Source organism: Eleutherodactylus coqui, chromosome 2 (genome assembly GCF_035609145.1).
Source record: "Eleutherodactylus coqui strain aEleCoq1 chromosome 2, aEleCoq1.hap1, whole genome shotgun sequence".
Classification (NCBI taxonomy): domain Eukaryota; kingdom Metazoa; phylum Chordata; class Amphibia; order Anura; family Eleutherodactylidae; genus Eleutherodactylus; species Eleutherodactylus coqui.
The window spans coordinates 294,359,775-294,383,111 of NC_089838.1; the positions used below are offsets into that span (position 1 = coordinate 294,359,775).

General features: G+C 45.2%; 1 protein-coding gene across 38 annotated transcripts in view; it reads right to left on the reverse strand.

Moving 5' to 3' along the window:
* Positions 1–22,668, reverse strand: part of LOC136612721 (uncharacterized) — a 107,153-nt gene extending 84,485 nt beyond the window's left edge. For 16 of the 38 annotated variants that reach the window (XM_066593310.1, XM_066593298.1, XM_066593321.1 and 13 more), the window contains exons 1-5: positions 22,428–22,666; positions 5,527–5,590; positions 4,586–4,652; positions 4,298–4,481; positions 4,132–4,213 (exon numbers count right to left, since the gene is read on the reverse strand). In XM_066593310.1, the coding sequence (XP_066449407.1) occupies positions 4,132–4,213; positions 4,298–4,481; positions 4,586–4,652; positions 5,527–5,560 (367 nt within the window). In that variant the 5' untranslated portion in view covers positions 5,561–5,590; positions 22,428–22,666. Of the gene's footprint in view, positions 1–4,131; positions 4,214–4,297; positions 4,482–4,585; positions 4,653–5,526; positions 5,591–18,519; positions 18,544–22,427 lie in introns of those variants that run through there. The other 22 variants (XM_066593322.1, XM_066593301.1, XM_066593302.1 and 19 more) reach the window with 7 other exon arrangements.
* Positions 22,669–23,337: the final 669 nt, after the last annotated feature.

Consider the following 23,337-nt stretch of genomic DNA (forward strand, 5'->3'; position numbering starts at 1 on the left):
AGCTGCAAGAGAGCAGCCAGCTCAGATATGGGCCTAAAGTAGCAAGAAGGCTGGATAGAAGGTGCAAGGAGATGTCACCCACCGGCTCAAAGGGCGCCGATTATAATGCATCTAGAACTAAATTCAAGTTCCATGGGGTTAGCGAATGATGGTAGTGGGGAACAGAGTGAGACACCCCTTGATGCCAGTGGATATTGAGAGAGGATTGAGAGAGCAGAAACCTGACACTTTAAGCTGAGGCTTAGCCCCAAATCTAAACTATCTTGAAGGAAGGAGAGGATGTAGGCTAAGCAAAAATGCATAGCCTGCAGATGATCACACTCACACCAGCCAAAACCCTGTAATGGATATGGGACTATTGGACAAGGAGGGTTTTTGGCCTTGATCATAGTACAAATGAGGAGGTCTGCAAACCCATGAGCCACTAAGGCAGTGGTCTCAAAATCCATGAATCCAAATGCAGAGGGGCTAAATTCGTGTGGCAGACTAGGCCCTGTAAAAGAAGATCACATCTGGGCTGCAGAGCCGAAGATGGTGATAAGGTCAACGTTCCATGATTGGTGCAGCCAGTCCGACATGAAGAGGATTAATGGAAGGCCTTCCAACGTGACCTACTTGAGCAGCCAGGGAACCAATGCAGTCAGCAGGAAGACGTAAGGAAACGAGAAATGGTGCCAGAGTATCTCCAGCACATCCGCACCCAAGACTTGGGAATCTTAAGATTAAGATATGAATGCTGGAAACTGGTGGTTGAAACTGGATGCCATTAGGCCCACGTCCAGAGTGTCCTACCAGGTGCAGATGTCCTTGAACACATCATGATGTAGAGACCACTCCCCCAGCACTAACCACTTCCTGCTGAGGAGGTCTACAATTCAATTATCCACTCGTGAGATGTGGACTGCTGAGAGAGTGTTGGTACATGCGATTTCATCCACTCTAGGATCTTGGAAGTCTCCAATATGGCTGTGGTGCTTCAGGTGCCGCCTTGATTATTTATGTAAGCGAACCCAGGATCTGGGTCATGTAATTGAGTGAAAAGTGGTTGTCCTTGAGTTCCAGAATGTTGATCAGGTGAGAGGACATCAAGCCTAACCAGCGATCCTGAGGTATCAAGGTGCCGAAGATGCCTCCCCAGCCCTGAACACTGGTATCCATGGTCACCAGCTTCCACTGGAAAGGGAGGAATGACCGATGCTATATTACGTCGGGGGAAGTTAGCCACCAGCAGAAGTAGAAGGATGCACTGATCTGGCGACAATAATCAAGCCAAAGCGAACGAGGGTGTCTAAGACAATGCAGGGACTCTGGATGTTGGCCCTAATATTTGATCAGGATCTCGTCCAGATAGGGGTAAGCTCACTATTCCCTGGGAATGAAGGAGCGCTATCAAGGAGGCAAGGACCTTTGTAAAGAGCAAGGGAGCTGTGGCATCCCAAACAGTAGGGCCACAAGCTGGAAGTGGTCCAAAAGGATTGCAAATCACTGAAAGAGGTTGGCCATAGAGAGGACGGAGGAACGCTTCAGAAGAGGCTTTGCAGATTTACTTCTCGACTTGGGAAAGTTGCTGAGCTATCTTTGCCAAGTCTTTGGAAAGAGCCCTTAAAAGGATGCCGCAGTGTAGTTATCATGCCTTTTGCGACGAAGCTCTGCTAACCCAGGAGAAAGCAAAAACGGTACGAGGGCTGACACTGCAGCTTCAAACAAGGATTTCATGAAGGATTCAAGCCTTCTATTGTGCTGGTCCTAGAAAGAAGTAGCGATGGCCACTGGCAGTGTGGTACATTTCACCTGACGAGAGACTGGTGGGTCCACCAAAGGGGCAGATAATTTCTTAACCAAATCTTCTGGGAAAGAAAACATGACGTCAAAGAGTTTAGACTTAGAAAAACGTTTGTCATGTATGTTTCACTCTTTGGTGAGAACTTCAGCAAATTCCACATGTTATGGGAAAAGCTGCGTGTGAATACCTTGGCTACTTGAAAAGAAAAAAAAAAAAAACTCTAGACAGAGAGGCCTCCGAATCTTTGATTGGAAGCATTTTCTTCAAAGCCGCGATAAGACTGTCGAACATGGACTATTGCTCCTCGTCGAATAGAAACTTCACCTTCGTAACGGAAATGGTCTTTAGACGGGTCCTCAGAACGCAACTCCAGGGGCGTCAGTGAAGCGGAAGAGTTCAATGAATGCAAGGGAGCTTAAGTCATGGGGAAACTGACCATTGCCTGTTCTGCCAAGGCCGCATCCTTAAAGGGGTTGTCCCACGCCTAAAGAGAAAATTTTTTTTTGCCCAGTCCTCCAGTACCTGTAAAGGAATACTGCTGCCAGGTATTATTAAAAAAAAAAAAAAATTCCCTTACCTGAATCCCCGTTCAGCAACTTTAAAAAATCTTCTTTCCAAGATGGCTGCCGCTGGTCTTCTCCCACGGTGAACCGTGGATGTTCTTCTGCTGTCTGCGCTCCACTGCCGATTCCAGCCACCTCATTGGCTGATCGGCACCATGTGATGGGGGCGGAGCTACGCGATGCCGCTGAGAAGGGGGAGGAGCCAGGACACAGCTCGTGAGCCCGGACCATCCAGAAGAGGATTCCTCTCTGCGCAAGCGCGACTGTTGCGGCGACCAGGGGAGAAGTTTGGTCGTCGCCATGAAGACGGGGACGCCAGCACCGGGAGGGGGTAAGTATATAACTTCTGTATGGCCAATATTTAACGCACGATGTATATTACAAAGTGCATTAATATGGCCATACAGAAGTGCATAACTGCACTTGCTTCTGCGGGACAACCCCTTTAACCTCAGTCATGTAAGGTAGGTCTTGAATGCCCAACCTACCTTACATTTGCTCAATGGGCCTGGAAGCCTTCATGAGGTCCGACACTGCCACGGCCAGGGATTGCGGCCAATGCGGTTCGGTACCCGAGCAGTGGAAGCCTTTTAAGTGTTGGGCACTGCCGGGTCTCAGTGACAGGCAGTTTGTGAAGAAGGGCTCTGGCTGACCACACGGAAATTTAGTATTACAGCAGGAGTAAGCAAAATGGGGGGCAATGGCCAGACGCAGTTTTAGAGCCTCTCCTCTGGGGTTGTTCATGGTAGCTGCACACAATCTGAGCAAGGTGTGGGCTACTATAACTACTGTATCCCCTTATATTCCCAGTCCAAACAGCAAAGGACCTGTAGAACAGGAGGTCTGCTTCCTATGGACACTAAGCTAAAACTGTGTTAGCCTAGTGTTGGCAGGAGGCGTATAGCTGTTAGGAGGAACAAACACGTTTTTCCTTAGTGTCCGCCTCCTGGTGGCACCAGCCATACCCCATAGTCTTTGCTGTGTCCCCCAATGATACGGATGACAAACAAATACACAAAACATTGTGCTTCAGGAAGTTAAAGAGGTTGTCTGAGACGGAGCATTTTTTCTATTGATTACCTATTCTCAAGCTAGGTCATCAACAGACGATCAGCGGTGTTCACCGCTTGGGATCCGCATTGAACTGCTAACTCTTGATGCTGCTGTCAATATTGTCAGTGTTGGATGCAGACAGTGTTGTAAATGTTGCAGCAGCCCAGTTTGGTTCTGAAGACATAACTCTGGTGTCTCTAAGGAAGAAGTGCTGTCTTAGTAAAGGGGAAAATCTGCATTTTCAGTATCTTCTTGGAGGGTTACTTTAACAAAAGTGGAATAATAAAAATGCACGGGGAGGTGTGTGTATGTATATATATATATTAGTGAGCAAGAAAAAAAGTTGAGTAGCTGCTCAAAGCAGCCAGGCTGCCTGTCCTAAATAAGAGGTTGCTGTGCACTTGTAAAGGGGGTTAGAGGAGTTCCGTGCTCCAATCAGATCTGTTTTTTGCAGGCTGAGCTGATAGCCAGACATCAAAGCTCAGTGCGGTGGAGATGGTTAGGTGTGAGGAGGAAAGATAGCGCAGCTGACACTGAGGGATATTCAGCTGCCACAGCTTGCGTATAGGCACTTATGTCCATGGCTCTGTGTACTGCACCAACTGCCTGTGTCTTACTGAGACATAATAACCAAACTGAAGAGTAGCGATCCCCCTACTGTGTATCAGAGCGTCAATGGAAATCAAGGAAAGCATCCCAGTCAAGGTGTCAGCTAAGAGTATGCGGTCATACCTTTAAATTTGTCTCTTATGGGCGGCATGTCGCTGTTCTTCTGTTGCATGGACATTTCCTCCTTCACATATAAAAAGTATTCCTAGAAATACAGAAACTGCAGTTAATCACTTCCTTGCCAGGATTGGGAAGCTGCACAGGACATATTCATAGGCTTCTCTCTCACTTGCAGGAAGTCCAGTCTGTGTTGGGTAAAGAAGATAACCAGATGTTTAAGGATATCTTTGTGTTCAGAGGAGTTGAAATGCTCCATGATCTGTTCCTCGTCGGGGGTATGATATTGACATAATCTACATGAGAACATCTTGCTGGTATCACCTCGCCATCCATAATTGTTCACATCTTCGGGTCTGATTACAAAAAAAAAAACACAGCAACAGAAGTGTTATACCTGGGGAGAAGGCGATTCTTAGTCAGTGTGCAACTAAACATGGCCCCTATGTATGCATCTTACTGTGCTGCAGGAAGGGTCATCTCTTCGGTCTTCAACTTCTTGGGTGGTTGAGTTGGCCAATCAGCACCTAGGAATTGACACCAGTTTCATGTTAGGAACTCATTAGGTGCAGATAGGTGCTAAATATTTGATCGCTGTGGATCCCGACTCTGCAATAGCCACCAATCACGAGAACAAAAGTTCTGAGAGTTCCTGTATAAACTGAGCGGCAGTCAAGCCACCCCAATCATTTCTATGGTACTACCAAACATAGCCAAATACCTCTTAACTCCAGAGTTAGGTTGGGCTCACTCAAGCAGACCAGATTCCGCATACGGGAGGCCTGCAGCAGATTCCGGCTGTGAGCCCAGCCGGTGACACTGCGTACCTTCACCTGTAATGCGGATCACCGTGCCAAGCTCTCCGTCGGTCATGTGCAGTACAGTTTTTTTTTGAAGGTCTGCATTTCCCGTACCGTCACTTAGCGATGACACGGGTGCTCGTGGCCAATACCAAATGTTAACTGCATATGTGCTGTGGGTCGGACAGCCTCCATTGACTTCAATGAAGTTCGTCTGCAAAAAATTTGTGGCAAAAAAAGAGCATCCTGCAATTTTTCCTCCGCTCGCGGGATACGCAATCCTTATCTGCAAGTGTGAGCGAAGAAACAAGTTTACATGGTTTTCAATGACCGCGGTTTGTAACGGATCCTCCGTGCGGTCACCAATCGCAGATTCCGCATTACAGTAAATTCAGGCACACACGGTTGCCGGCCGAGCTCATAGACTAAATCCGCTGCGGGCCTCCTGTATGTGGAATCCGGTCCACCGTTGTAAGCCTTAGGGCTTCTAGCAATCAGATACTTACAAGTCCGTGGACAGGCGATATGTTGATATGGTGGGACAACCACTTTGTAAATAATTGCCATAACTTACATTACAGCAGTAAACAGAAGTACTTACCTCCGGCATCCCCAGCAACCTCGCGCTTCTTCATGTCTCCGTTCTGGGTTTCGGTCTGCTTCTGCTGAATGGGAAAAAAAAAAATGTGACATTTAACCTGATTGATAGTTCTAGATAGAAAAGCTTTGTACTTCGATGCACATAGTTTTTTTTTTTAACTTTGCTTTATTTGCACACATAAATTGTACGGTACAGAATGCAAAAAAGGGTTATCAAACGTATAGCATACAATATATAATTTATATTCTGTACATTAATGGGTATCACAGTAGGAAAGGGAAATTTTTTTTTCTTTTTTGAAGACAAAAAACAAAAACAGAAATATCAACAGCGTTTATTTCTCTGACTGCTGATTTGATGTAATGTTCGTTTAGGAGGAGTTAAACTCGCTGTATTTATGTATGGTGTGTTGCGTCGGTTTTAAAGCGGGGTATTCAGTTGAGCAATTGAACTTTAACATTTGCAATGAATAATATTTATATAGGATTTAGATTACTGTGAGGATAGAAAAGAAAAGGAAATTGCAAGTTTTCCGTGCGTTGTAATCAGCAGTTGTAATTGTGCATTTTCATCATGAATAAAAAAAAAAAAACTTAAACTTATTAAACTTAAGCAGTCTGTGCTGGTCGTGTTATTTCGCTAAGGTTATATTGGTTCAGCGGGCAGCGCGATGTGTGTGTCTAACCAGGGACCCCACATTTTCTGGTGTTTGTCTGGGCAACCTCTATTCGGATATATAATCTTCTCATAGGGGATTGTAGCGTTGACTAGCTGGATCCATTTTGTGATCGATGGTGGTTCTGCGGCCATCCAGTGCATGGCCACCACTTTCCTGGCCAGGAATAGTGCCTCTTTAAGGAAGATGCAAGTGTATTTGGGCCATGTCTCTTCATCCAATAGGCCAAATAGGATCACCTTGGGGGGGGGGGGGGTCTAAATTTATGTTGTAGGGGGATGTTAAAAGTTGGTTTATGAGGGAGACTACATTGGTCCAAAAGGTCGTAACTTGTGAACAATCCCACATCAGATGCCAGAAGTTCGCGTTTGGCTGGCGACATCTGTGGCAGGAATCCGAGTGATTATTTCCCATTTTAGATAGGCGGCTGGGGGTAAGGTATGATTGATGGATGATGTATAGTTGAATCAGTTTATTATTTATAGCAGGGGAGACTGCCAAGTGGGATTCCTCCATTTCCTGCCATTCTTCGGGTGTCAGGGACGGAATGCAGAGTTTCCATTTGTTGAAGACTGGGAGTGGGTTGGGGTTTAATTTTGCTGAGAGTAGGTGTGTGTATAATGTCGAAATTAAGCCTTTGGGGCCTTGTGACTTGAGAATCCCAATTGTGGGATATTTAGAAATTTGGGTCGAGGTCTGGGGAAACTGGGTGTTTAGAGCGTGTCTCAGTTGGAAGAATCTAAACAGTTGCAAATGTGGGGACTGAAGCCTCTCACACAACTGGGCGTACGTGGGAAACGTTCCATCGATGTATATATCTCCCAGTGAGACGACTCCGAGCCTGGTCCAGTATAAAATATATGGAACGGAGTGCAGGGCTGTTAGGCCGGGGTTATCCCAAAGGGTGAGGTCTGATATCACCCCCCGGTAGTCCTGTAGTATTTTAACTTCCCTCCAAACACTAAGCGCCAACCTGTGTAGTGGTAAGGTTTCCGATGAATTTGTGTAATTTGGGAATTCCAAATAGTTTAGTAAGTTGTTACCTGTTACTTGCATTGCTAAGTACTGGTCTGCAATGGGCATCTCTTGATTTCGGAACCACGTTTGAATATTCCGTAATTGTCCTGCCAGGTAATATAGGCGGAGGTCTGGTAGGGCCATCCCTGCTTGGTTTTGGGTCTTTGCAATGACGAAAGGCTTAATTTGGAGCGGGCAGAATTCCATATAAATGATGTGATCAGGGAGTTAAAGGATTGAAAGAAATGTCTTGGTACCTGGAGCGGCATGTGTTGTAATATATATAAGCATTTGGGCTGAATCGCCATTTTAACCAGATTTATACGGCCAGCCACTGATAGTAGTAGTTTGGTCCATTTTTTGAATTTATGTCTTAGGTTTTCCTGTAGGGGTATGATGTTGTCATCTATGGCGTCATGGTGGTCTCCAGACATAATTATTCCCAGATATTTAAATTTAGTGACTACAGCCAGATCGTATTTAGCTACCCAGGGGTCCGTTTTAGGGTTAAGTTCCGTGTATAGAATTGTGAATTTAGTCCAATTTACGTGAAGTCCGGAAAATTGGGAAAAATTATCTATGTGGGTCATAGCCCTGGAGAAAGAGATATCTGGATCTGACAGGAATAGTATAGTGTCGTCTGCGTAGAGACCCACCTTACTTTCGAGTGTTCCCCATTTAATGCCCAGGACATTAGTAGCGGATCTCAGACGGATCGCTAAGGCTTCTATGGCTATAGCGAATAGGGCTGGAGATAAGGGGGCATCCCTGACGGGTACCTTTTGAGCGCGGGAATTCAGCTGAGGGAACACCGTTTACCACTACGTTGGCCTTCGGAGATTTGTATATAGTGTTGATCCATTGTTTGAATTTAGGGCCGAATCCAAAGCGGGTTAAGCAGGCTTCCAGAAAGCTCCACTCCAGGGAATCAAAGGCTTTTTTCATATCTAGCGATACCAGGGCCCAGGGCATATTGTGTTGTCTGCCTAGTTGGATAGCTGTCTGAACCCTGCGAATATTGATTGTAGTGGATTTTCCCGGCATGAAGCCTGTTTGATCAGGGTGTATTATTGATAGGATTACTTGGTTTAATCTGGTGGCCAGAATTTTAGTTAGGATTTTATAGTCCACATTTACTAGTGAAATGGGGCGATAAGAATTACAGTCTGTTGGGTCTTTGTCGGGTTTTAGAATGACTATGATGGTTGCTTCATATAGAGAGGGAGGGAGAGATTTCTCCAACGAGGCATGGTGTAGGGTTTCATGTAGCAGTGGGGTTATTAGTTCGTCATATTTTCGGTATATTTCTATTGGAAGGCCGTCAGGACCCGGGGATTTGTTAAGCGCCATATCTTTAATGGTTTGTTGAATTTCTTCAACAGTAATTGGGGCATCTAAAAGTTCCACCTGTTCCGCGGAGAGTTGGAAATGTCAAATCTTGTAAATAGTTGAGAACTTTAGTGGAAGTTTTGTTTGTAGAGGGGCTGTAAAGGTTTGCGTTATACTCTTTGAAACAGGTTGTTATTGATTGCGCATCGGTGAGTTCTATGCCCTGTGGGTTTTTGATTTTCAGGATCGTGTTGGCTTGGTTTTCCCTTTTGAGAAGATTTGCCAAAAGATGGCTGGACTGGTTTCTCAATTCAAAATAGTACTGTTTCGTAAAGAATAGTTTACGTTTAGTTTTAACGTATATTTGTTGCTTATGAAGACGGGTGAGGCCAAGCCAATTTGTTTTATTAGAATCAGTAGGGTTAGAAATGTATATTTTTTTGGCTTCTGATGTTTGAGTTTGGAGTTCTTTATCGATTTGGGAGGTTGATTTTTTAATATAGGATATGGTGGATTTGAGACATCATCCAAGGTATGCCTTAAAGATATCCCATTTCAGGGCATAGTGGGTGTTGCCATCATGGGCATCCAGGAACATAGATATGTGGATTGGTGTTTGATCATTTGCCTTTAGGAGTTTGAGCCAGAATGGATGTATTTTCCAAGCAGGGATGACCCTAGTGTTGGGAAATTTTAGAGTTACTAGTATCGGGCTGTGGTCCGAGACACCTCGTGGGCAATGGGCTATGTCAGAAGTGTAAAGTGCCAATGCTGGGGAGCATCCATATATATAAAATTGAATGTATGTCTGTATGCGTGCGTGTCTGTCTGTCTCTGTCCTTTATGCGCTACTACACCATTCATCCGATCGCCATGAAACTTTGGGAAGTTGTTAAGTACACTCCTGGGAAGATTATAGGCATAGTACAACTATCCTACGATAAATGGCGCGCGCGTCGTCGAAAGTTACGCCCCCCCCCCCACGTAGATCGTTTGATTTCCATCACTGGATGTCTGACAGTTAAAGCTGCATTGTGATGTCATTAAGGCTCTATTATGACACGTACAGAGCCACGTAGATCGTTCGATTTCCATCATTGCCACTAATTCTCTCACTTCCCGATGTCGTAGAAACATGAAATTTGGCACGAGCATTGACTATGTCATAAATAGGAAAAGGTAATGGGTTCCAACTCGATTATTCAATTCTATGCGCAAAAGAATTAGCGTCCAAGTTTTACATACGGAATCTAATTTTCTCGCTTCCCAATGTCATAAAAACTCGAAATTTGGCGTGAGCATTGATTATGTCATAAATAGGAAAAGCTAATGGGTCCCAACTCCATTATTCAATTCTATGCGCAAAAGAATTAGCGTCCAAATTTTACGCACGGAATGTAATTTTCTCACTTTCCGGTGTCATAGAAACGTGAAATTTGGCACGAGCATTGATTATGTCATACATAGGAAAAGCTAATGGGTCCCAACTCGATTATTCAATTCTATGCGCAAAAGAATTAGCGTCCAAATTTTACGTACAGAATCTAATTTTCTCACATAGAAACTTGAAATTTGGCACGGGCATTGAATATGTCACAAATAGAAAACGCTAATGGGTCCCAACTCGATTATTCAATTCTAGCGCAAAAGAATTAGCGTCCAAATTTTACGTACGGAATCTAATTTTCTCGCTTCCCAATGTCATAGAAACTCGAAATTTGGCACGAGCATTGAATATGTCATAAATAGGAAACGCTAATGGGTCCCAACTCGATTATTTAATTCTAGGCGCAAAAGAATTGGCGTCCAAATTTTACGTACGGAATCTAATTTTCTCGCTTCCCAATGTCATAAAAACTCGAAATTTGGCGTGAGCATTGATTATGTCATAAATAGGAAAAGCTAATGGGTACCAACTCCATTATTCAATTCTATGCGCAAAAGAATTAGCGTCCAAATTTTACGCACGGAATGTAATTTTCTCACTTTCCGGTGTCATAGAAACGTGAAATTTGGCACGAGCATTGATTATGTCATACATAGGAAAAGCTAATGGGTCCCAACTCGATTATTCAATTCTATGCGCAAAAGAATTAGCGTCCAAATTTTACGTACAGAATCTAATTTTCTCACATAGAAACTTGAAATTTGGCACGGGCATTGAATATGTCACAAATAGAAAACGCTAATGGGTCCCAACTCGATTATTCAATTCTAGCGCAAAAGAATTAGCGTCCAAATTTTACGTACGGAATCTAATTTTCTCGCTTCCCAATGTCATAGAAACTCGAAATTTGGCACGAGCATTGAATATGTCATAAATAGGAAACGCTAATGGGTCCCAACTCGATTATTTAATTCTAGGCGCAAAAGAATTGGCGTCCAAATTTTACGTACGGAATCTAATTTTCTCGCTTCCCAATGTCATAGAAACTTGAAATTTGGCACGAGCATTGATTATGTCATAAATAGGAAAAGTTAGTGGGTCCCAACTTGATTATTCAATTTTAAGCGCAAAACAATTGGCGTCCAAATTTTACGTACAGAATCGAATTTTCTCGCTTCCCGATGTAATAGAAACTTGAAATTTGGCACGAGCATTGATTATGTCATAAATAGGAAAAGTTAATGGGAAGTTGTTGCGTACACTCCTGGGAAGATTACTGGCATAGTACAACTATCCTACGATAGGTGGCGCGCGTGCGAGCGTCGTCGACAGTTATGCCCCCCCAGACAAAGATCGTTTGATTTCCATCTCAAGCACAAAAGCAAAAGGCATTACGAGCAACGGGATGCGTGTTCAACTACAAAATGATGCATCCGCCGAACATATTACAAGACAATTCCTGGATATTGAGAATGCTGAGGTAAAATAAAAGCTGTGCTGTGATTGGTTGCTATATATTACACCGCTGAGGTAAAATGAATGCTGCGTTATGATTTGTTGCTATTTTTTATATTGCTGAAGCAGAATAAAACTTGCGCTGTGATTGGTTGTTATTTCTCTTACTGCTGACGTAACATGAAAGCTGCACTGTGATTGGTTGTTATATTTTATACTGCTGACGTAACATGAAAGCTGCACTGTGATTGGTTGTTATATTTTATACTGCTGAGGTAACATATAAGCTGCGCTGTGATTGGGTGTTATATATTATAAAGCTGAGGTAACATGAAAGCTGCGTTGTGATTGGTTGTTATATATTATACCACTGAGGTAACCTAAAAAAGCTGCGCTGTGATTGGTTGTTATCTAGATATATAAAAACGAATGTATGTCTGTCTGTCTGTCTTCGCAGCAACGCGCGACGGGTAAGCTAGTAGGTAGGATATAATCTATTCTTGAGAGTGTGTTCTGGCCTGTGGAATGACAAGTAAAATTCAAGTGTGTCGGGGTGTCTCAGGCGCCAGAGGTCTACCCAGCCTACACTTTCGAAGAGTTGTTGCATAGGAGAACTTTCTGTGACATGAGCTCTGGGAGGCGATTGGAATCTGTCCATAGCCGGGTTCATTACACGATTGAAGTCCCCCATACAAATCACATATGCTGAGGGGAATTGGTGAGCGAATGTAATGGCAGCTTGCAGAAGGTGAAGGTTATTGTGGGGTGGGTTGTATATGCATAGAATGACGTAAGGTTTCGAATCAACCTCCGCGTGTACAAATACGAATCTGCCTTCAGGGTCTCTTTTGATATTTATGGGGTTCCATCTTATTGATTTATGGATGAGGAGCGAAACTCCTCTAGATAAGAAGTGTGAAAGGAGTGGCACATCCATTGCACCCACGGTTTCTTGAGGGAGTCAGCTTTGTCCGCGGTAAGGTGAGTCTCCTGCAAACCCACAATGTGGGGGCTGAATTGTTTAATACAAGAGAAGACTGCAGTACGTTTGTTAGCTGTTCCCAGGCCTCGTACGTTCCAGCTAAGACACGACAGCGCCATTATGGGGTGTGGTGATATGTGGCTTAATCAGGTGTTTTGAGTATAGGGTTTCACTGACCATTTTAGGAGAGAAATAGTTATACCAGCACAGACTTGCTTGTAACTTAACAGCAGCTATGTTAGAACAGCTTAAACATCTAACAAATGACATTCCGCTTAACGTTAATATATTGCGGGTGTCTGAAAACAAGGTAAGCTACAATCTCCTTGAGAGTAGCGGTTGTTACAAGTGGGGGATATTCCACTGGCCTATAGGAGCTTAATTTACGGGGATTAATCTGCCGGTTATTACCGCTGCGGCGGATGCCAAACGTATGTCCTCGATTTAAGGCAGCATAGTGGCGAAAGGAGAGAAGGGCGTATCCTCTCGTCTTGGCTACTCAAGGTGTCGACTATAGACCATTGGATTATTGCCCCAGACGCACATTGTAAAATTTACATTGCTTAAACTTTTTTTTGCCTGGTGCTATATGTCATCAGGTGACACAGGGTGCATACGAAGCCACTCCATGGCTTCAGCAGGGGAGTGCAGGAAGATCGCTTTGTCGTTTGCTGTAATTCGTAGGCGGGCCGGATATGCCATGTAATGCCTCTATCTTTAAATTTCTTCTTAAAATCCATGAAAGTAGCTCTCTGTTTTTGTAGGTCCGCCGAAAAGTCAGGGAAGATAGATATCGTTGAGTTATTATATTTAAGCGGGCCTTTCAATCTGGCCTGACGCACAGCGGCATCGCGATCTCTACAGTTCAGAATTCTTGCCAAAAATGGGCGCGGTGGGGCGCCTGGTGCCGGAGGTTTAGTCGGGACCCTCGATGCACATAGTTGGAGAATAATATTCTGCAGCCGCTCATATACGGCCCGGCATTACTCCCAGCACTTACAAGTATACAGCATTTCTCTGCCTAAAACCTAAGACTTGGCAAGAAGTTTTGAACTGTTTAACTACCAAGGATATATGTAATATGTCAGTATATTAAACACTTACAGGGGATAAAGATTACAGGGGTTGTCTGGATACAGTAAAACATACCTTGTTTAGCGCCCACTGTATGAAAATAAGAAAAGGCAATGTACTTACCAGCTCCCTACCGCAGACCTGCTGTGGTCCAGATGAGGTCACCAATGAGAGGCTGTTGTTGTTAGCAGTTTAGTCGTTCACAACCTTCAGCGACCCTAAAGGTGAGCTCCCTCCACGTTTTCCGGTTTTGCACTGCTTCTTTTAGTTGTGGGATATCCAGTATCCACTCTGACAGTATCGGCCATCGTGTCCTTTGGCAGCGGGGTCGTGTTTTGCCATGGATCTGTCCAAGCATTATAGATTTTTCCAGCGACTCTACTTGCATTACGTGGCCAAGATCAGTGAGTCTAAGCCAGGTCATCTTGTCCTCCAGTGATAGATTGGGTCTTATACGATTCCGGACTTCTCTGTTTGTTACTCTCGCCGTCCAGAGCATACGCAGCAGCTTTCGCCAGCACCACAGCTCAAACGCATCAATCCTCCATCTATCAGCTTTTTTCACAGTCTAGCTTTCACATTCATACATGGCAATTTGGAAATACGATGGTTTGCGTTATCCTGCATCTAGTTGCTATGCCGATATCCCTATTTTTCCAGATTTTGTCCATGTTTAGCATCGCACTTCGCCCCAATGCTATCCTATGTTTTATCTCTGGCATAGATTCTCCAGCCTGATCAATTTTTGAACCAAGGAAGATGAAGTCTTGCACATATTCTATGGCCTTGTTGTCAATTTTGATTTGAATTTGGCCATTTTTTGCAGTTATGTTTTTAGTCTTCTTTAAATTCAGGTAGAGGCGCATTTTTTCACTTTCAGTTTTAATCTTACATATCAGCGGCTTCAGACCGGCTTCTGTTTCTGCAGAGTTGTGTCATCTTTATAATGGAGATTGTTGATGTTTCTTCCACCTACTGTCACCCAGATTTCCAATTTGTCTAGGACCATTTTCCACATGATCACTACCGCATATAGGTTAAACAAAAAGGATGAGAGGATGCAGCCCTGTTTGACGCCTTTGCCGATCACAAACCAATCTGTGTCCCCATACTGTGTTCTCACAGTGACTTCTTGATATATATAAAGTGATTTTATCAGCTTGACTAGATGTGCCGATACACTCAGCTCTTGTAGGGCCTGCCATAGCTTGTCATGGTCGACGCAGTCAAAGGCTTTGATGTAGTCGATGAAGCACATGTAGATATCCTTTTTGGTATCTTCAAGCTTTTTCCATGGTCCATCCTAGTTTTGCAATATGGTCGCGGTGAGAGGCTGTAATGTCACTGACTGTTCTACTGGCATCAGCGCACAAACGCCAGGACCACAGCGGGGCTGCAGTACAGGATCATGGCAGAAGGGATCAGGCAAGTACACTTCCTTTTTTTATTTCAGTACAGTGGGTGCTAAATGGTAAATCGGACAACCCCCTTAAGTCTGGCATCATAGTAACATCCAGAATCAATATTTATTGTACTTTTAGATGCAATATTTGGAGAGCAGCATGAAAAAGCTTAACTTCCTGGTTCTGCATCTGTGTAAGGGAGGAGGATGCTGCAAGTGAGAGCAAAGCTCACAGCCTGTTACTATTATCTCTCGCACTATACAACCTCTGGTGACCCATGGGGGGGGAGGGGATGTAGGGACTTTTGTTTTCATATTAGGGCTTGCTTTCAGTTTATAACAGATCCATTAAATGTTTTTTTTTTAAAAAGACGTTATGTCCATACAGTTTAGCCTATTGCCTCTTAATGTTGATCCAGAGGAAGGCAGATAAAAACCCCAATGACGTGGATGCAAATTTATCTCAGTTTAGGAGGAAAAATTCCTTCCTGAAGCTGGTCATCAGAGTAATCCCCGATCACAGACCCTTCTGAAGTAATCAGTAACTATAACATGTAATATTGTTAGGCTCACACAGGCGGATTTAAATTGTGGAGTTCGCAATCGGCACCCACGCAGACGACACACGGTAATACGCACCAATTGGGACAAACTTTCGCAGCTTTGCAGAGTGTTCCATTTTTTCGCGTGTTCCAGGCAGACAACCCCCATCAAAGTGCAATGGATACAAGTGTTCCGTCACCCATACACAATTAACATTGCATATGAGCAGCGGAAACACTCGTAACTTCTATAATAAAAAAAAAAAGCCAAAATGCCGGCTGGAGCATATGGTCCACGCGGAAAAGAGCTTTCTTCCGCGCAGACGACACTCCGTGCATAGTGTGCATCTGCATGGAAAACCGTTTGTATCTGCGATCTTCCACGATCATTCGCAATTATTTTCTGTGAATGATCGCAGGTCTTTCTATGCGGAATCCAACTAGCCCATGTGAGCCCCGCCTGACACTCAAAACTCTTGTAATCTTGTGCTCACAAGGGCGCAAAAAAACCCATCACTATGTCCTCAGGCAGAGAGTTCAATTGTCTCACTGCTCTTACAGTAAAGAACCCCCTTCTATATTGCTGTATAAACCTTCTTTCCTCTAGAGGTTACTGTCACAATCCTGGGTACAAATAGATTAAAAACATAATAAAAACATACAAAAACCAAAATGACAGATACCGTAGAAACAAGACGCACCCAAATATTGTGGAATTTCGTTTCTTTTTTCTATTTCACTCCACTTAGAATTTAAGAGTTTTTTTGTACATTAAATAGTACCATTGAAAAATACAACTCGTTACTAGAGATGAGCGAACGTACTCGGATAGGCACTACTCGTCCGAGTAATGTGCCTTATCCGAGTACCGCTGTGCTCGTGCTCAAAGATTCGGGACGCGCTGCGGAGCGGGGAGCTGCAGGGGAGAGCGGGGAGGAACGGAGGGGAGATCTTTCTCTCCTTCTCTCCCGGCCGCTCTGCCCCGCTCCCCGCTGCGACTCACCTGTCAGCAGCGGAGCGCCCCGAATCTTTGAGCACGAGTACAGCGGTACTCGGATAAGGCACATTACTCGGACGAGTAGTGCCTATCGGAGTACGTTCGCTCATCTCTACTCGTTACGCAAAAAACAAGCCCCCAAATATCTACAATCGATGGTTGAATAAAATACATGATTTTTTTAAAAGGGGGAAGAAAAAAAACGAAAATTGAAAAACAAAATCCAAATGGGTCCTTAAGGGGTTAAAATCTTACTTCACTGGTATCTAGTTCCTTCCAGAATCACCAACCAAATATCAGGTTACCCATCAAATTTCTTCCGAGCATACTCATCCCCAGGTAACATGCTCCACATCTGCTGGTCCGGCCCCCGAGTTTTAAGACTTTGGATCAGAGTGTATTCCCTGATCTACTTGGTAAGATACAAAAGGATCCTTGGGAAGCTTTATTCAATAAATGTATCGCAAGTATTACCCCCGATTCTCAGAGATCAATCTCCTTTTTATTCTTAGCTACTGAACTATCATCTATTCATGTCATAAGATGTTCGTAGATTTTGCGGAAATCAAATGTGAATGACCTGGTATTTATTATCAGTAATGACAGATAGACAGGATGGATTTCGGAGTCTGGCCCCCTTGGAGAGAACATACCCTCCCTTCTTTGAAAAAAAGTAGACCTCCAGACTCCTTAAAACAATTTCTGTAAAACATCATCAGATAGAGCCTCTATTTCTTCCAGACGCTGTCCCCACGAGAGAAGGTCTCCCCTTTCCCCTGCCCTTCCTCCCCGTTTCCTTTCTACCCCTACTATGGTTCCACAACTAGGCCCGGCCGGGCCATCATTCTATAAGGGCGCTTTCACATCTGTGTCGAAGCCTCCGGCCTGAGGTTCCATCACAGATCTGGCTCAAAGTATCGGAAGAAAATGCGCTGCAAGTCAGACAGCTGGTTGGTTGGAAAGTAGACGGATCCGATTATAGTCAATGGGGTCCAGGTGCGTTGTCTGGCTCCGCCCAGAGAAGAAACCGTTCGGCCACGGGGATTCCCCTTTCCTGCTCCCCAAACTGATGAGAAAAGCAGAACCCTGGGCGCAGATGTGAATACTTGCAATATGTGTCCCCAATGTTTTCATATGCGGTCTGGTTTGCCGAAACAGATTGTGGCAGTCATCAGGCCAAGTAATCTTGTTGTTTGCTTGGATATTACTAACATGAAGCATCTTTCATTGATGCTGGACATACATGGGGCCCACAAACAAGAGATGACAGAACAGCTAGAGTTGACCGTTTGACAACTGACTACCCTGAATATGGGTGGAGGGCATTACCCACAGATACACCCCTACAGCATGTACACTGCGCTAGATGCGTCCATGCTCAACAAGTCTATCCCCGCGGTTGAGCGATACCCGGGGAATACTCCGCAGCGATCCTAGTGTTGCGATGTGTCGTCATTAGACAGAAAGTATGATGGCGGGTTTCCAATAAAGATGTGGATTTCTAGGGTATGTTTACACGGGCAGAATATCCGCGGCAGTACTGTAACCAAAATAGCGTACCCGCAGCTAATTTCAGAAGATATAGCGCTCCCGTCACCTCCAAAGCCTTAGGCTGTTGGCGCACTCCTTCACCCGGTACCTGGCGGTCCGTACTTAGCGCCGCTGCGCAAGTGATTAAGAGATGACATTACCTGACCAGCGGCACTGTGCTCAATACCCCGGGTGAAGGAACTTTCATGTTACCTCAGAGCTATTAGGAATGAGAACCAAGCCGTGACTGTTACCAATCACAGCGCAGCTGTCATGTTACCTCAGAGCTATGAGGAATGACAGCCGAGCTGTGACTGTTACCCATAGCAGCCAATCACAGCACAGCTTTCATGTTACCGCAGAGCTATGAGGAATAAGAGCTGAGCTGTGACTGTTACCCATAGCAACCAATCACAGCACAGCTTTCATGTTACCTCAGCACTATAAGGAATGAAAGCCAAGCTATGACTGCTACCCATAGCAGCCAATCACAACGCAGCTTTCATGTTACCTCAGAGCTGTGAGGAATGAAAGCCGAGCTGTGTTACTTATGGCAACCAAAGACAGATTTCTAAAATTGTCTTGAACAAAAACTATCACACCTCAACTTAAATGACATCACAGCGCATTTCGGAATGAGTCTGATGATGGAAGTAACCGACAAAATCCTGGAGTCACAAACTGGTGAAAAAAAACTGAGAGGAATTAATGCAAGGTTACTCTCACATAAGATGGCGCAACGTGCCTGTTATGGCAAAAATGTATGGCCGTTTAAGGACGGCTGAGTACCTGTGAATGACGTCACATGACCCATGACATCACATGATGGAAGATTTAAATGACAGAGCCCACACAGTTTATGGATTCAGCAAAGAATTCCTACGTGACCATGGTCAGGCAGCCTTTATTTATAGCCCCCATATATTGGGGTCTCACGACATCATTGGACGCTTCTCAATCCAACATTTGATTGGTTACTTTAGACATTATATTGCATTCATTGGATACATTCTGACTTTCTTGACATATTTCCAAGTTGTGCAGTAAAACTTTTAAAAGTTCTTATATTATCTTAACATATGTGTCCCTGCACATAACTAAAAACAGGGTCACGTGGTATATAGTGGGGACAGTAATGGATGGTCGTTAGGTTCCACCTCGGGTCAGATGTTATGCCCAGACACAAGGAAATACAAGGAAATGAAATGTAATCTCTAGTAAAGTGAGTTGCTGGAGATGTTTTGTAAAAATGTGTTTGAGCCTGCTTTTTTGGAGTGGATGGCAGGCTTGGTAGTGGGGCTGTCCATTCCACTCCCTCCACTCCAGGTCTTAATACGGGGAGAGGCAAACTCCCCAGGTGTAGAGGTTGGGTAATTATCTAGCCCATAAAGTCTGCAAAGAGGCAGACAGAGGAGAGGCCTGATGCAGCTACATGCTGGACGCTGCTGGTCTCACGGGACGCTCTATCCCTAACCCAGGGAAGAAACTGGACTGTGTGATATAGTGTGGCTTTTTCTGCGGCTGCAGCAAGCTGCACGTTGAGACAGGGAAGAACTCTGTATAGTAAGGCCGCCTGCGGACGGGCGGAAATTCCGCTGCGGGATTTCCCACAAAATTTCCACCCGTGGAAGCTGCCAAAGGATTGCGTTAGCAAACGCAATCTTAGGCAGATGGCCGTGATTTGGTCGCGCAAAATCTCGCGCGGCAAACAAATCGCGGAACGCGAGCCCCACACAGAAATCTCACTCCCCAGCCGCCGGCTCCGGTCTACGCAGCCGCAACATCAAACAGCCGGGGCCACGGGAGCAGGTGAGTACACGCTGCTCTCTGCAGGAGCTCGGGTCGGGTCCCGCTGCGAGAATTCTCACAGCCAGATCCAACCCGGCCGTCTGCAGGCAGCCTAAGTTCTGGATAAGCAGGATTTTGTTTGTGCCTGAAGCTAAGGTTCTGCTTTGTTTATTTTTGTGTTTTTCTAATAAGCACAGGCCAAGCCTGTATGGACTTTATCTGCTGCTGTGGTCTCTGACTGCCGCTCACACTGCAACTCCGCGCTCTACCTGAGCTGACTCTCCCACTAATTATATATATTACACACCATGACTATTTTACATTTCATTATTACAGTATACTATCGACACTGCTTATTGCTTATATATCTTGATATTCTTGGTAGAGCTTCTAAGCCAAATGTGGGCCCTTCTTGATACTCTTATCTTATCTTGACATATGTCCCTCAGTACATACAGAAGTTAGATCTAGTATTTTCTACGGCGCCTGGAATGACCTTTCCCCTAGATACTCTTTATTGCGTAGTTTAAATTCAAACAATATATATATATATAAATGGTCTATAATGGAATATCTTCCTTTCAGTGCCACACATCTAACGCAAGCCTGAGGGACACAAAGTTATTGTAGGACTGATCAATATTCAGAAAAAGTCTTCAGTCCGCACCGCTATATAAACCTCTTCGTGTGCAGACTTACTAGAACGAGTGAGTGACGTCACCACCAACTTGTTCGCATTCATGCGGCCCGTTTAGACAGGCAGATCGCCGTTGGCTCGTGCAAACAAGAATCGCTCGGTCCCCGAATTCGCTCATCCAGAGACTAAACGATTGCGTTTCAAACGCTGTAAAAAAAAAGGCCTGCGTGAGAGCGGCTTTACATATTAGGATTGGTCGTCAATATCTAACCAGTGGAGGTCCACCATTCGAGACCCCCACCAATGCCAGTGGCACCTGGATGAGCGTCGCAGCTGCTTCAGTCTATACCGTACTAAGCACCATCCATGGTATAGTGGTGGTACGTGGTATAGCAGCTGAACCCCATGTACCTGAATTGAGGCGAGCCGCTCTCAGGCCGTGTGACTGATGAACGCTACATCACACACCTGGGAAGAAGCAGTGGCGCTAAGTGCTGGGGCTCCTTCAGCTGATCAGCGGGGGGGTCGGGTGGTGGATCCCCACCAATGCGATATTGATGACTAGAGATTAGCGGCACACTCTGTAAGGCCAGTTACTCGAATAATATATTACACGCTACGCTTTTTGTATCACAGACTCTCGATCCAAGTGAGAAATCAGCCAGGTGTATAAATAAATAGGACTTGTGCCGCGTCCATCCATATTGCATATGTCCATATCACCCGTGTAAATACAGCCAAACTACCGGGACAAAGTCCGCCATTTATACCACACGGCAAATATCGTTAAAAGCAAAACCCACAAAACTGGTTTGTTCTTAACCCTCAAAAATGTAAAACCATATTATATACCCCAAAATGGCATCATTTAACCCTTTCTAATCCAATGTCAGGCCTGCCCCGACATCATCATTTCCCTCCACAGCGCCGATGTCGGGGCAGGCCCGACACTGCAGTGCAGGAGTGTATCTGCACCTGATCATCAGAAACATCAGGTGCAGACGCACTCCTGCACTGGTCCTCATCGAGGAGAAGACAAAAACCCTTTTAACCCTTTCTGCCTTCTCCTTTACAGATTACATAGCGCTCAATTAGCGCTATGTAATGCATGGAGATTCCGGACAGCGATCATGTGACCGCCAGCGTCACCTGACCCCCAGCTGTCACATGATCGCCAAGCCGGAAGGCTAAAGGGAGAATGCGGAAGTATTACGTCTGCATTCCCCCCCCACGGTGCAGTGAGCACCTACACCCTCCTGAATTCTGTCAGATCAGGAGGGTGAAGGGATAATGTATTTTTTCTCATCCATTCTCCCCAATTTATATGGAGCTGGGGAGAATGGATGAGGAAAAATAAATGGATTGGAAAGGGTTAAACAACACGCTACAACTCTAAGGCCAACGCCACAAGCGCAAAAATGTGTGTGACCGATACGGAGAGAATAGAACTCATTGATTTCCACGGGTTCATTCACATTAACGGATTTTGTGCACGGAATTCGGTCATGAAAAAAAATAAATTCTAGAATGCTTTCATTTTCTGTGTAAAGTCCGGTAAAATACACCGATGTGCGCAAAAAAACCATTGCTCATGTCGCAAAAATGCAACGCTCATGCACAAACAAACGCGCACTCGCTCGTATTAAGGGGGCCTTAGGCCTCATGTCCGCTAGTGAAATTGAATTGCGGATTCTGCATGCGGATCCCGCGGGTGAAGCTTTGCCCGCAGGAAGATCGGCCATCTGCAGGCAATTAAATGGAATTTTCCACCTGCAAACGGCATTTTAATTGATTTGCATTTTTCGCACGCGGAAAAACAATACGCGGTATGCTCCATTTTAGTGCGGATTCCGCGAAGATCGGCCACATTGTATCAATAGGTGCAGATATCCGCATGAAAACAAATACCATTTAAAGCAAATCCATGCGGAATCTTGCAGAAATCTGCGCGGATTGTATTTTTCTAGTGGACATGAGGCCTTAGTGCCATCATCACCACCAGCACTATCTGTTAGTAGACTGCATCACGCCCCTTTACATTAGTAGTAGAACTACTAGACACAGCATGCCCTACCGACTACTTGCCTGCTGTAGGATCTTACAGAAGTAGCTGGGATTTGTAGTTCCACTGTACTCAGGAAGGACCTCCTAGGACTACAACTCCCACCCGGCTCTCACCCCCACAGTCTCGTCTCCACAGCTACGGGGTTTCCGCCAGGCTCTGTCTAGAATGAAGTTGCTGCTGGTATGAAGATATCACGTGATGGGCGGGGCCTCTGGGGTGACAGGAAGTAGCTCATAACAGGAAGTAGCAGCAGCTCAGCGCTAGAGTGTAGTCGGGGAAAAGAGGTTCTCACTCTGTGGTCCTTAGTCTAGTGTGTTCACTACTAAGCAGGCTACAATGGAGTGGGGTGAGGGAGGTGCAGGACGTTCCTCCTCTGCAGCCCCTGTTCTGGCCATCTCACACTAGAATGAGCTGATTTCCGTCTGCGCAGCGCTCCTCTCAACTCCCAATACTGCTGCACCCAGAGAGCGGTGCACACCAACAACTACTGAGCACCACCGCCAGTGTTATGCCACCTCCGCATCACATGACTGCCGGAAAATCTACAAATTTGCATATTTTAACAGCGTTTCCGATGTGGGCATACTCCAGAGTTTTCCGCCAACTTTTCCACTATGGAAAATCCATGTCATTTCTGCTTCTTGTGAGCATACCCTTAGGCTGCATTCACACGAACGTTTATCGGCTCGCTTTTCACGCCGAGCCGATATACGTTGTCCTCGTGTGCAGGGGGGGGATGGAAGAGCCAGGAGCAGGAATTGAGCTCCCGCCCCCTCTCTGCCTCCTCTCCGCCCCTCTGCACTATTTGCAATGGGGAGAGGCGGGGCTAATTCCGCGCAATTTAGCCCCGCCCCTGTCCCGCCTCTTCCTATTGCAAATAGTGCAGAGGGGGCGGGAGCTCAGTTCCTGCTCCTGGCTCTTCCATCCTAC